The sequence below is a fragment of the Lepidochelys olivacea genome, assembly GCF_965140295.1.
Source record: "Lepidochelys olivacea isolate rLepOli2 genome assembly, chromosome: 26".
Classification (NCBI taxonomy): domain Eukaryota; kingdom Metazoa; phylum Chordata; order Testudines; family Cheloniidae; genus Lepidochelys; species Lepidochelys olivacea.
The window spans coordinates 12,911,730-12,925,185 of NC_140436.1; the positions used below are offsets into that span (position 1 = coordinate 12,911,730).

Sequence of the window (13,456 nt, forward strand, 5' to 3'; positions counted from 1 at the left end):
AGGTCCCCTAGCACTGCAGGTTCTTTACCTTAGCCCTTCCACCTCAGGTGTTGATTGCAGAAGGGCGATAGTTAGACTGTGCTCAGGGTCCCTTTGACTGGGCAGAGTGTTGATCTCAGGGCCTTGGCTGAAGTGAGGGAGAATGGCAGGAGATTAAAGGCTGTTGTGATCTCACTACTATGCACAGCTCATGTCACCTTTGATGCTCACAGTCAGGGAAATGATGCCCTCCAGTAGCACTTCAGGGAATCCACACAGGGTATCTACATAATCAATGGCCATTAACCCAGGCCACAAGGTCCAAAGCAGAAGATCCTTCCCACACCTTCCAGTGCAGCTTCCCCATGGTATCCCTCCTCCCTTAGCCATACGGCACTGAGATCTCTCCACTTGAATCTGAGGTTCTTAATTAGAGGACTTCAGGGGCCTGTTCCAGGCTAGATGGAGACAGGCACATGCCACGTAGACAACAGCACGCAACCAATAACTCTTGGGAGACTCCATTTCTTATAGTATCTGGCAGTTTCTCCAGTAGGTTGCTAATTCACACTCCGCTAGATCTCTCTATCTGCCTCTTAGTGAGCACAGTGCATTCAGCAGTACACTTGCCCGCGAAACCATGGACTGGCCCTGGTTCCGTTCCCAGCTCTTTTACCAGGGCTCTTCTGTAAAAGATGCGCGGCTAAGGAGCATGTGTTTAGGGAGGCGGTGCAGTCAGGAAACCTGGATTCTATACCCAGCTCCGGCTGGGCACTGTGGTCTAGTGATTAGGGCACAGGGGAGCTGGGAGCCAGTACTCTTGAGCGTGCACTCTGGTGGACTAGAGCAGCAGCCGGACAGCCAGGACTCCTGGGTTCAACTCCCAGTTCTCAGAGGGGGCATGGTCCAGCGTCTATCTACAAAGACAGGTTTCAGAGTAGCAGCCGTGTTAGTCTGTATCCGCAAAAAGAAAAGGAGTACTTGTGGCACCTTGGAGACTAACCAATTTATATCTACAAAGAGTTCAAGCTGTTCCTTACATTACACTTACCTACATCAACCCAGTTATTCAAAAATAATTGCCCATGCAAGGTGTGTGCCGACTAAAGTCATTTTAATCATCCTTTCCCCTTAACATGTCCCATCAGTGTAGTACAAATGGCCACCAGCTTTATAACCACCCCAGACACAGGGGTGAGAACACCAGCTGCCACCTGAGCCCTGCCCACACTAGAGCACCCCCCCACACACAGACCCCCATCCTGCCTGCAGCGTTGTCCCAATGGTAAATTTAGGAACTCGGTCCCATGAGCCACCAGATTCTCCACTGCAACCACCCCCAAGGGGAATGGTGGCTTCTGGGATGCAGAGCTGGAGCAGAGAAATCTGATCTCATACAGAGCTGCCATCGGATGTTAAACGTTTTCAATCACTGCCTGCCAAGTTCACAGTTGACCTAGAGGTGAAACGCTGCAGATCTTGTTACCGAGCCCTACAGCTCCTCCCATGGATTGATGTATGTGCGCTGGAAAGCTTTGATGACGGAGGGTCGGTGCTGTGGCCCGGGGCAGCTCTGCAGTTAGGAGAGCAACAAGGGAGATCTCTAATCCCCCTCCACCCACACCTCCAGCCCTTCTCCGATAAATCTGAGCTCTGCCTGGCCTCTGCAGCCATTTTCCGCCTGGTCATAGGATCCGGCACGCTGCAAGCACATCAGTAATTCAAGCATGCTGTCAAAGCGACCTGCATCCCATCTGACTTAGGGTCCTAGGCAAGTTAAAAGGAGTCAGCTACGAGGCCTTAATCAAGGCACATGGAACAGAAGGAACTAATCAGAGCTCCGCATTCCTCCGTGGCCAACATATTTCCATTAAGGCTGCCAGGACACTCTGCAGGCAGAGCAGGGGCTGCAAAAAAGAGAGAGAGGCCAGGGCAATCCCAGAGAAGGCAGAACCTGGTTTGTTTCAACCAGCCTGTTAACCCCTGGGTCTGTCCCGCCTTCCGCCCCCGCCACCCCCCGGTCCCTGCCGCAGATCCCAAGCCGCGAGGGAAAGGTTTGCGTGAGGATGAAGACAGAGCCGACTGCTGCTTCTCCCTGACGCCCGGAGACAAGCAGCTAAAAATAGCACAAGGCGCGCTCCTAAGGCTGCAGCCGGGGAGGAGGGACTGTTGCTCTTCTCAAAGCAGCACAGCCAAAGGGGGACGGGAAACGAAGCCAGGCCACGGTGTCAGGCCACTGAATGTCCCACCAACAAGGGAGCCCCAGTCCTTCACAGTTCTGCTTTGCCGCCCCCCTTTGTAACTGGGCTTGGTGCAGAGGAACAGATCTGGGCGGGGGGAGAGGGGGCGACACACTCTCCCTACCTGCATCTCTACCCCTCCTTTCCCCTCTCCCTTACTTCTGCAACAGCAGCAAAACTGAAGGCCACTGGGGCTGTGAGAGTTTTAATCCACCCAGTCGCTAGAGCTCCCTCCTCCCAACAATATTTTAAATGTCCCTTTAAATGTTTTTTTTTTTAAAAAAGAAAAAACCCAGGCGCTGGATAGAAATAAAGAGGGCTTGGATCCTTGGGCTGCTGCGCGGATCGCGTTAATAATCCAGCCATTGTTGATTGCCCTCGACCCTCCCCTGTCCCGAGCACGGCTGTGCTACTGTATGTTCCCCCCCTCCAAAAAGTAGCAGGGGTCCAAGCAAAGGGGGATTCTCGGGTCCGGTTGGACAGACTGGCCATAGCAATGGGTGCCGCGTCCGGGAGTTACAAACCCCGCTGCTGGTTGCCGATCAGACATGCCGTCACCTCTCCGGGTTCCTTATTAACACGTCCCCTCCCTGTTCTGACTGTACCCGACTCTCTCCTGCGGCCAGCCGACTTCTCATTCGGGTCATCGTCACTTTCTCACCTTCCGCCCCCCCCCCCCACCACAAACGAAGGCGCACACACACACCGCCTCCTCCCTCCCCCGGTGCCTCGTTCTGCGAGTCCTGCAATCCTGAAGGGGCTGATGACTCATGGGGTGATGCATGCACGAGGCTGTAATGTTTGTAAACCTAAAAAAGCCATGTGCAGGCAGGCAGCGTGATCCGGCCGGGAGCACCGGCTGCCAACTGCACGAGGAGACAGAGTCTCCAGACAGGGAATGAAGGGGCCCTCCAAATGGGCTAAAAATAGGCACAAACCACCACTGCGTCTCCCGGCGTTTTCTCAGAGCCACAGGCTTGGGAAACCAGCGCAGAAGGAGCCAAGACGGGAGCAGAGAACTACCTCTCAGCAAATTTCAACTCTCCTCGCTGGGGAAAGCATTTAAAGGGGAAAAGTCAGAGCCTCCCCTTCGTCAGAGTAATAAAGACCTTACCAGTTGTGACATCAGCTACTGTGCATCTGACAGGTAGCGATCGGGGATTGGGTTGAGTTGATCTAAAGATCTGCTGTGCTTATGATAATTTATGTTGCAGTTGCACGGACCAGGCTCCCACTGTGCAAGGTGCTGTACAAACAAAGAGCTTGACAAACCACCACCAGTCGCAGTTGTTGGCCGTGGTACCTTTCAGCCCACACTCACTCTCGCAAGCACAGAGGCACTTGGCTCGTAATTTTTAAGCACATGCGTAAAGAGTCCCAGCTTGGCCCATTTCAAACCAAACTGAAACAGCACATCTGTCTGTCTCCACCTGTTGTCTCCTGTCTTCTGTTTAGACTGCTCGCTCTTTGGGCAGGGGCTGTCAGCTCTTTGTTCTGGGTTTGCACAGCACCCTAGTGTCACGGGCTCATTGTCCATGACTCTGGCTCCTAGGCTCCATGAAGTACAAGCAATAAACCGTCACATCTAGGTAGGTAAGTACGTATACGATTGATAGACTTGAAAACCAGCAGGGACCGCTAGTATTATTTATTGGCATTGCAGGAGCACCTGAAAGCCTGAATCCTGGACGATACCATTGGGATAATGCCATTTGACCTTTTCTGTACCCCAAGCCAGAGAATTCCACCCAGCAATTCCTGCGTGCGGACCTGGCGCTGTAGCAGCTGAGTGCCTAATAAATATGCACCTCTCGCCCACCTCCCACCCTGCTACTTAGGACGTGGCCCACTGAAAGACCTCTGCATGCGATGGACTGCGCAGAGCAAGGCTAAACGAAGGGCCAAGTGCAAGCACATCCCCACAAGACTGGATATACATGCTGTGTTGTTGTCCCCCTCAAGGGAACCAGAGCTCTTCCCCTCTCAGAACTGGGACAACAAAAAGCCCCTGCACACAAAGCGTCAGATCCAATGAGTGGGGGCTCGGTCTCTTCGCTGTCCCTCTAAATAGTAGGCCTCAACCTTCCCGAATGGCCCTGCAAACTCCACCAGACACACCTAGCTTGTGCCATGTTAATTCAGAGATGCGCAGCTCCATGATCTGGCTGGATTTCTTGCTATAAGAGGGTTGTGGACTCACCCTGAGGGACCAATCTTGCTCCTAAAGAAGTCAACTGAAAAATCCTCTGATGGGAGCAAATCCTTGCAGCAATCTGGATTACTTGATTCACACTCTCCCCCCTCCCCACAACATCTGTCCCCGAAGAAGAAACCCACAGCTGTTTCTTTTCATGATTATTTATTTGAAGCAGCACCCGCAATCTCCTGGCTGCTTTCCAGACATACAAGAAAGGGTGTTCCATGCCCTGAGTAGATCACAGTCTGCATGGACAACTGCACGTAACACACAGATGCTGGAGAGCGCTCTCTCTTGCAGAGCACCTGAAATCCAACCGAAAAAGAAATGTAGCAATTCACTAGAAGTGAGGGGACCCATGATCCCACTCTTTATGACATCAGCAGTACATAATTGTGCCTGGCCCCTGGGGAAAAGCCATCCAGACATTATTTCATACCTTCCATGCTGCACTGATTGGAGGCACAAGAATGCAGTAGGCAATTAGAACTATTACGATAAACCCGTCTCTTTTTTCTTTTCTTTTTTTTCATATGGCTCATTTGGAAATTGAGGTCTCAGTGGTGAACATTTCCCAGCTTGCTGATTTCAGAGCAAAGCCTTGTTTTAATAGGGAATAATAATACGAAAGGGATGCAGCGGAATGGATCTGCAGAAGGTACATTAAAAAAAACCCACAGAACTGCCATTTTAGATTAAACAAACAAAAATGCAATATTGTCTCTGCTCAAGGTCTCATTTTGAATACCTTTCCGAAAACAATGCTGACAGCACATCGGGAATCAATGCAGCCAATCTTCTTCCATGCAGAACTGCCACATGCTAAGCATCCTTCTTGGGTTCCCCAACAGCGCTGGGGATGGGCAAAGTGGCAATTTTGGAAAGATCTCTTCCTGGTTACAGCATTTCCACTGGAACCAACTGATCTGATCTGCAGCAATGGACGAACTTTGACGGCGAAGGTTCTGTTCCACCATTCGTACAAGCATCGGTAGGGAATATAGACGAGCTGATTAGACCCAGACTTTCCCACCAAGTTGCAGTGGGGGAGGTTTAGGTTAGATATTAGGAAAAACTTTTTCACTAGGAGGGTGGTGAGGCACTGGAATGGGTTACCTAGGGAGGTGGTGGAATCTCCTTCCTTAGATATTTTTAAGGTCAGGCTTGACTATGCCCTGGCTGGGATGATTTAGTTGGGGATTGGTCCTGCTTTGAGCAGGGGGTTGGACTAGATGACCTCCTGAGGTCCCTTCCAACCCTGATATTCTATGATCTCCAGCCTCTTCACATTTGATTTCAACTTCCTTTGGATCAGAGCACAGTGAAAAAGCAAGGTTCTTTTCCAATAACACGGGATCGGTCAAGTCTCTTCCAGCAAACTCAAAGCACAAATAAGATGAACGTCACAGACAGGGGTATCAATATGTTTTTAAGATTTCGGAGTGAACTTAGGGCATGCAGAAGCAAGGGACTGGCAGGGTGCTGGTCTGAGTCAGAGCAGGCAAGGGCTGCACAAACCATCCTCAGCTCTCCTGGGGCACCTCCAGCCTGACAGAAGCTCCCTCCGCTGTGCCAGACGCAGCCCGATCCTGTCCCGCAGTCCTGCGTATATATAGCTCTGCCCATGCCCCTCAATCCCCTCCCTTCTCAACTATCCCAGTTCCCTGCCACCTTACGCAATTCTGCTAATGTTAATGCCTAACCAGCAGCCTCCAATCCCAACCCTGCCAATGAACCTCAGTCCCAACCCGCCCAGCACCCAGTTAGTCCAGGCATGGATCTCTCCTGAGCGAAGACGTACGGTGGCACTGAACCATGCCAAACCGTCCGGGGAGGTGGTTACCCAAAGTAATTTCCGCTCGTGAATCTGGGTTTGAATGCATGCCTCCGGCGGGGAGCGGGGTGATGCAGAAATCCACTGGTGCCTCTGCACCCTGGAAATCCCAACCACCGAGAGATCAATGGAAACGGATGCAGGGTATCCGGCTATCATGCAAAGAGTAGAGAATATCAGAAGAGAAAAATCGTGGTCACAGGCCCCTTTTGGTGGGCTTTGGATTCAAAATGCTGCCCCCCAACCTCGGAATGGCAGGTGTCACCTCAGTGCATGGAACCCACCCTGTCGAGGAACCCAGTGTGGTGCGGTTGGGACATTTCCATTGCCCAAGGGCTGGTGACTGAGATGGGAGGCCATGCCCTGCTGAAGAAGGGGGCTCCGTTACAGTTCTGGAGAGCACAGCACAGGGGAGGGAGAGGTGGAAGGGACGTGGGTGCCACGGCTGGAATGGTCCATTCATCACTGTGCCCCTCACAGGAGCTGGAACGGGAAGGGACTGGCCTACGTGCCCACCAGCTGGGATGATTCCATTCTGCACCCCCCAAAAACTCCATCGATGCCAGTTTGGCAGGGGGAGGGGTGAATTTCACCTGGTTAACGCAAGTTAAGGGGTTGAATTTGGGGAGGGAAGAAGAGGCCTCCCTCCTTTGCAACACCAGCCCCCCATGTCCTTTGGGGGGGGGGGGGAATCTAATTTGCCTGCTATGCCATCCTTTGTAACCCTGCTGCTACAATATCTGCCCCTTGTACCTGCAGTGGCGTAGCATTTCACACCGAAAACAAAAGAAAGGAAGAGGTCAGGCAGCAGGCCAGGGTATTTTGCTCCCCACCCTCCTCACTCTAAATGCAAACAGCTCCCTCTGGCCTGCCCTTTCCCTAATTACCTGTGATAAAGGATCCACATTGGTAAAGCAAACAAACATCATCAGTGCTAATTAGGTGCCACCAAAGACTTAGCACTCCAGTCAGGACTTGTCATGCTAGCTTGGTAAACAAACAACAGCTGCTCCATTTGGTACCTTCCCTGGCAGAGCCCTGATGCAACCTCTGGCTCACCTCGTTGGCAGGAGCCTGAATCTGCAAAAGGTGCATGTATCCAATGGGCCAGTGTACACTAGCCATTGACGTTGACGCTCACTTACACCAGGCTGGCCCATTGGATGGGATTTTCCAAGGCAGCCAAAGTGAGTTAGGAGCACAAGGCCCACTAAAAGTCAATGGGACATGGGCTCCTAACTCACTTACGTGCTTTTGAATAAAGAAATCTCGCCCTGTGATGTCAATGGCACAACGCTTCCACAGCCACTGATGTGTGATCCAAACCAGGACCAGTGCGAATAAAGCAGGAGGACGCGACACATTGTTTGCTAGGTCGCAGCTAACAGCAGCAAGCAGGATATGGATCCCCTCCCTCTGGACCCCGGGGACAACCTTACTTAACCACGCCAATTACACCACCGGGAGCAGTGGCCTTTCCAAGTATTACATTTCCTCTCTGCACAGGACTCCCCGAACTCAGAGACGGTCGTCAGTTACAAAGGGGAAGAAGGGAAGCTACCGTAACCAGCGGCCTAATTTCCAAAGGCGCCGGGCACCTGCAGCAACCACGGAATTGAAGGTGCTCAGCACTTCGCCACAAGGAGCCTGAGGGCCAGGCTCGGATCTTGCGCTGATGTAACAAACCGTGGGCAGATTCCCCATTGCTATGCACTGCGGCCTCTCATTTACCCCAGTGCAACGTGGGCATCAAAGGCCAACAGCTCCGAATGGCAATATTTTATATTGTGAGAACACAAGACATAGGGCACGGCAGGGACACGCACAGCGTTGCTGGAAGCTTCAACTTTAATCAATATCTCCTTACCCCCTCTTTTGAGCTGTTTCGCCCTTAGACGCCATAGTAAAAGTGGCTGCAGAAATACCCAGGATATACATAAAAAGAAAAGGAGGACTTGTGGCACCTTAGAGACTAACAAATTTATTTGAGCATAAGCTTTCATGAGCTACAGCTCACTTCATCAGATGCATACATATCCAGCTGGTCTCCCTTGGCTCCTGGGTGCAACATAGCCAAATGGCAAACACAGCTGAGGAACGGGAAATGCAATCAGAGAATAAAATAAGCAACGACTGGCCCTTAGCTAGTGTCAAAAGTCTAGTTTTGCCGATGCCAATGCAGTTACAATGGTTCACACCAGCGGAGGATCTTGCCTGTTATTTCTGCAGTACAGACTGAATATCAGGAAACCTTTCTATCAGCAAGATCTGTGGAGTGGTCTCCCCAGAGGAATAGTGGAAACCCCATCGCTTGGGACACTTTAAAAAAAAAAAACAACAAAAAACAGACTGGCGAATACACAGGAACCACATTGGTCAAGCAGCTGTAACGCTTCAGTGTAAACACTATATACGCCAACAGCAAGGGTTCTCCTGTTCGTGTAGGTAACCCACCTCCCCGAGAGGTGGTAGCTAGGTCGATGGAAGAACTCTTCTGTCAAATCTCGCACGGTTACACGGGGCTATAGGTCAGCTTAACACCACCACTCAGGGGTGTGGATTTTTCACCCCCCTGAGCGATGGAGTTGAATCAAACTAATTTTCGAGTGTAGACCCAGCCTCCGTCCCTGCAAGGGAACGCTCCTGAAACCGCTAATGAAATCAGCTCACTCACCTTCCCTCTTAGCCTCCCTCTTCCCCCATCTCATATTCCCGGAGCATTAGCGTCGAGGCAAGCTGCAGTGCCATGCTCCAAACTTTGTCCCCATAGCAACGCCCACGGTGAGCTACTCCTGGGTATTTTCCCAAGGCACAGGCATCAGATCTGCAGCAGAGTAAAGGACCAGGTCTAAATCTAGAGTAACCCCACTGATTTCTCATCAGCATAACACGGAGTGGAAACCGGCCTTAAACCTCAAGTGACAAAACCTAAGACACCTTGCCTTCCCCCTCTTCTTCGTAATTGCGTTTTTTCCCCAGAAGCAGAGAAACCGAGTTGCAGTTTTGGGTCACGGCAGCTCAGACAGACTCTCTGGGTCCGCCCGAGCGAGGTATGACAGCTGCCATCATCATGGTTACATCAGGGTGATGTCATGCCTGCTCAAAGCGGGGGAGTCTAGTCTCTCTTGTCAATTGCACCGGCCCTACCACTGAGCTCAGCAGATCTAGGAGAGAGAGAGGGGAAAGGCTGCTGCTCCCCTCTAAAGACAAGGGGGGAAGAGGGGATTGTGGCAATATTTATTTATTTTTGCTCCTGTACCACGGGAGGAGAGGAGATGCTGAAATGCAGCGATTCCTTCCCCCCCCCCCCACCCCCCTTGCAAAAACATTACAGCTTTAAATAACAACAGCAAATGCCTGGATGAAGAGGGATCTGCAGTTCAGCAGGGGTAAAGCTGGAGGCGCCTGGGTTTTTAAATACCGCAACACATGCTTCACTATCACTAGTGGTTGGCCAATTCCACCCCCCACTGCAGATTCCCTTCCATGCTTTGTCCTCAGTCCTTGAACAAGGGGAAAAAAAAAAAAAAAAAGGATTACCTTTGTCACCAGCACTTGCTCCTGCGTCCCACCTTCTTTATTGTCCCCGACTTCCACCTGCAAGGGGAATTTAAAAAAAAAAAAAAAAAAAAGTCAAAATACAATGCAGTTCAAGCGACCACAATTCTCCAGCTACCAGGGAATTGCATGCAGAAAGGGCTGGGGGGAGGGGGGGGCATGTTGTGTGTTATTTAAACACCCGTGATCTATTAGAAAATCCCTATCAAATTCCCTTGGACGGGGGAGGGCAACTCTCACATTTAAAGGCCACTGAAACGAAACACAAGGCAGAGCCTATATTTACCTCGTTCTGCTTTTAATGCTCTCTCCTCTCGCAGCTTGCCAGCGATCTCCCACCCCCACACACACACAAAAATCCCCCCCCCCCCAGCCCTCGTCAGTTCCAGCGAGAATCCAACGCTACCCGGCAGCCATCTTGCTTCATTCTCCTTTAAGCTCGGTTACAGACACCCTGGTGCATTCAGGGGCTTTTTTCTTTCTGCCAGACGCTAGAGTCATTATCATACCGCTGAGCTCCGGCTCGCTTCCCCCCCCCACCCCGAAGAAACAAACACTGTGGACGTGATATGCATGCCCACTCCCCTGCCCGCCTCAGCGAGGGGGCGGGCGAGCCAATCCTCGCAGGCTTCGCCGTGCGTGTCTGTGTGTACGCGCACGCGTGCGTGTGGAGAGGAGGAGGAAGAGGGGGATGTGGTTTTTCTGCTAGCGATTCGACCGTATCGACTTCTTTCAGGTCGCACGAAGCACCAGGCAGCTCTCTCGCTCCCTCCCCACCCAAGCCAGCTATAAAAGACAGTCGGGTAGCTGTCGCAGATTTCTAAAGAGCTTGTTTTCATTTGAACCAGCCGAGGATCTGGCCCGGCGAGGGTGGGCACCTGCTTAAGTCAGTTTTACACCTGGCTAACTCCCCTGGAGTTACTCCAGATTTACACCGCTGCTGAGAAGCAGCAGGAAAGCATAGGAGCATCGCTCCTTCTGTGCTCATCCCAACAGCCGGAGGCAGTGTAAAGAGTCCCAGAAAAGCAATGAACCAAATTCTGACTCCAGTTACAGGAGTGTCAGAGACCTTGTTCATAAGATCTGATTCTGTCCTCGCTAACACTGGTGTACCGTTGTCCACCCCACTGGAGTCACTCCAGATTTACAACAGTGTAATAATCATCATCCCCAGCTGTTCTATCGCACATTCCATCAGATGATCTCAAAGCACTTTACAAAGGCGGTCAGTAGCATGGTCTCCGTTTTACAGATGGGGAAACGGAGGCATGGGGCAGTACAGTGACTTGTCCAAGGTCACCAGCAGGCCAGAGTAAAGCTGTGATTAAAACCCAGGTTGCTCAAGTCCCAGTCCAGTGCTCTAACCACTAGGCACCCCTCCATCCAACTCTAGGTAACCAAGAGCAGAATTTAGAAAGCCTGATCCTGACCTCATTCCTGTTTGATAACGTCCAGTCCAGCGGAGTCACTCTGGATTTACCCTTCTGCAATCTACAGCAGAGTTTATAACAATAGTTACCTAGCCATTCACCCATGACTCATCGGTGTGGTATATAAATGCCCGCAATATTTGGCCCTTTTGTCTAGCACATTTTTATCCATAGATCTCTCTAATTAATTTTTTTTAATTAAAAGGGTTTAATATATGGCTTAGAGAGTGATGGGAATTTACACATGAAAATGACAGGTTCCCATGCCCAAAAGAGCTCAAAATGCAACTCACTAAGGGGAAGTGTGGCCCAGTGGACTGATCACAGGTCTGGGAGCCAGCAGCTTCTGTGTTATACACCCTGTTCTGAATCAGCCACCCTTTATTAATATTTGTATCACCGTGGCATCTAGGGGCCCCAGTCACAGACTAGGACCCCACTGTGCTAGGTGCTGTACAAAGGGGCTTGCACTTTGGACAATTTTGCTTCATCTCTCTGCCTCCTCCTCCTGCCACACACAGTTAGGCTTGCAAGGACTCGATTGTTATCAATAAATGTAGGTAAACATCTAGTTCCCCGTGCACACATATACCCACGACAAAATATTCCTATCTCTAACCATCAAAATGTGCAAAACAGGCAAAGGAAAACGAGGACTCAGTTTGATTTCAGACTACTTGCTTTGTACATTCTGATATGGGATGTTGACAATTTGTGTTTCAACAATTATAAAGCTTTAACTTTTTTTAATCTCAACCTCAACTGTCATTAAATAATTCATGTCTGACCCCCCCATCCCATAATTTCCCACAACTGTGAACACTTAAATAAATAAAAATAAATGTTAAAAAATCCTTAAAACCCATAACTTTGAGCAACTGGGAAAATAGGACTTGATAATCGAAAAAAATGCTTTAAAATACACATTGATATTATCCATCAAAATGATTAAAAACAATAAAAATGGAGAATCTATGTCATCCTTCCACAAGGCTTTTCATCCACAGACCTCGAAGGCTGGTCAGTATCATTACCCCCGCTTTAAAGATGGGAGAAACTGAGGCACAGATGGGGGAAGCGACTTGCCCAAGGTCACACAATAAATCAGCGACGGAGCCAGGATTAGAACCTCGACTCTCAACCCAGTGCCCTACCCACTAGGTTACGCTACCTCTCACCTAGGCAGCTGTGGATACCAATGACTGCAGATTCCATCCAGACCCCCGGATTACAGGAAAGCAGAATAAAAGATGTCCAAGTCCCATACAAACAAAGTTCATCCTCTTTGCTAGGTTACAGAAACAATATTTACTGGGTTTAATTACCATTAGGCCCGGATCAGACACATTAGCACCTTCAAATCTACAGCCAGGTTGGGCACTCTTGATAAGTGTCACGTCTGCTAATGGCTCAACACCACTAATGCTTCCGAGCTGATACCAGGCTACCTAAAGACCCTTGTAAATGCAAAGCACTGGGTGGCTATGCCTCTGGTCTCCCCCATTCCTTGTAATGACCTTCCCTGCCTTGGACCTCCAGGACTTTCAGAGCAGGTCCCCCTGGTTCAAGGAAGTGAATTTACCCTTCCCTGACCCAGAGAGGCCTGGGGATGAGGGGGGAATTCACCCCTAGGGTGGTAAATGTCAGCTGCTCTTTAATTCCCACTCTGGGCTCCACAGAAGCTTTGCACGCTGAGGGGATGTGCATCCTCCAGCTGGCCGGGCCATTTCCCTCCTTCAGCCGCTGTCAGCTGCTTTCTGGGCAACACTAAATCGCTCGCACTCCATGTCCTGGCGGAAAACAGTCTCACCCTCCCTTCTGCCATCTTGGAAAATGGCATCCCTCCGGCCCCACCACCACTGTGGCAACAACAAAGGCCGATGGAGACTTCATAGGTTTCAGACTTCATAAAAGCTCTTGATCACAGCCTGCTTTGTGGACACCAACACAACGCTGGGGGAACCCCTGCTGTGTCTCTGCAAGCTGGACTCCAACCGTGGCCACTTCGGCGGGTGTCAGAGGCTACATGGGGCCAAAAACACCCCGGAATCATGAGGACGTTTGGGCTCAGAAACCGGAGCTCGAACTCAATTTACTGGAGCGACCAGAGGTGAATTTGTCTCAGCATATCCTTCTATCCACAGCGCCAGCGATGGCAACTGGGGAGCAGCTGGTGGAAACTGACACACTAAAGGGTTCATGCAGTGTAGACGATTAG

General features: G+C 50.7%; 1 protein-coding gene across 3 annotated transcripts in view; it reads right to left on the minus strand.

The window, feature by feature from the left end:
• TET3 (tet methylcytosine dioxygenase 3) overlaps positions 1–13,456 on the minus strand; it is a 152,147-nt gene that overhangs the window by 106,935 nt on the left and 31,756 nt on the right. Inside the window, exons 1-2 of one of the 3 annotated variants that reach the window (XM_084614947.1) lie at positions 10,215–10,452; positions 9,791–9,847 (exon numbers count right to left, since the gene is read on the minus strand). In XM_084614947.1, coding sequence (XP_084471073.1) covers positions 9,791–9,847; positions 10,215–10,235 — 78 coding nt within the window. In that variant the 5' untranslated portion in view covers positions 10,236–10,452. Of the gene's footprint in view, positions 1–9,790; positions 9,848–10,094; positions 10,152–10,214; positions 10,453–13,456 lie in introns of those variants that run through there. The other 2 variants (XM_084614948.1, XM_084614946.1) reach the window with 2 other exon arrangements.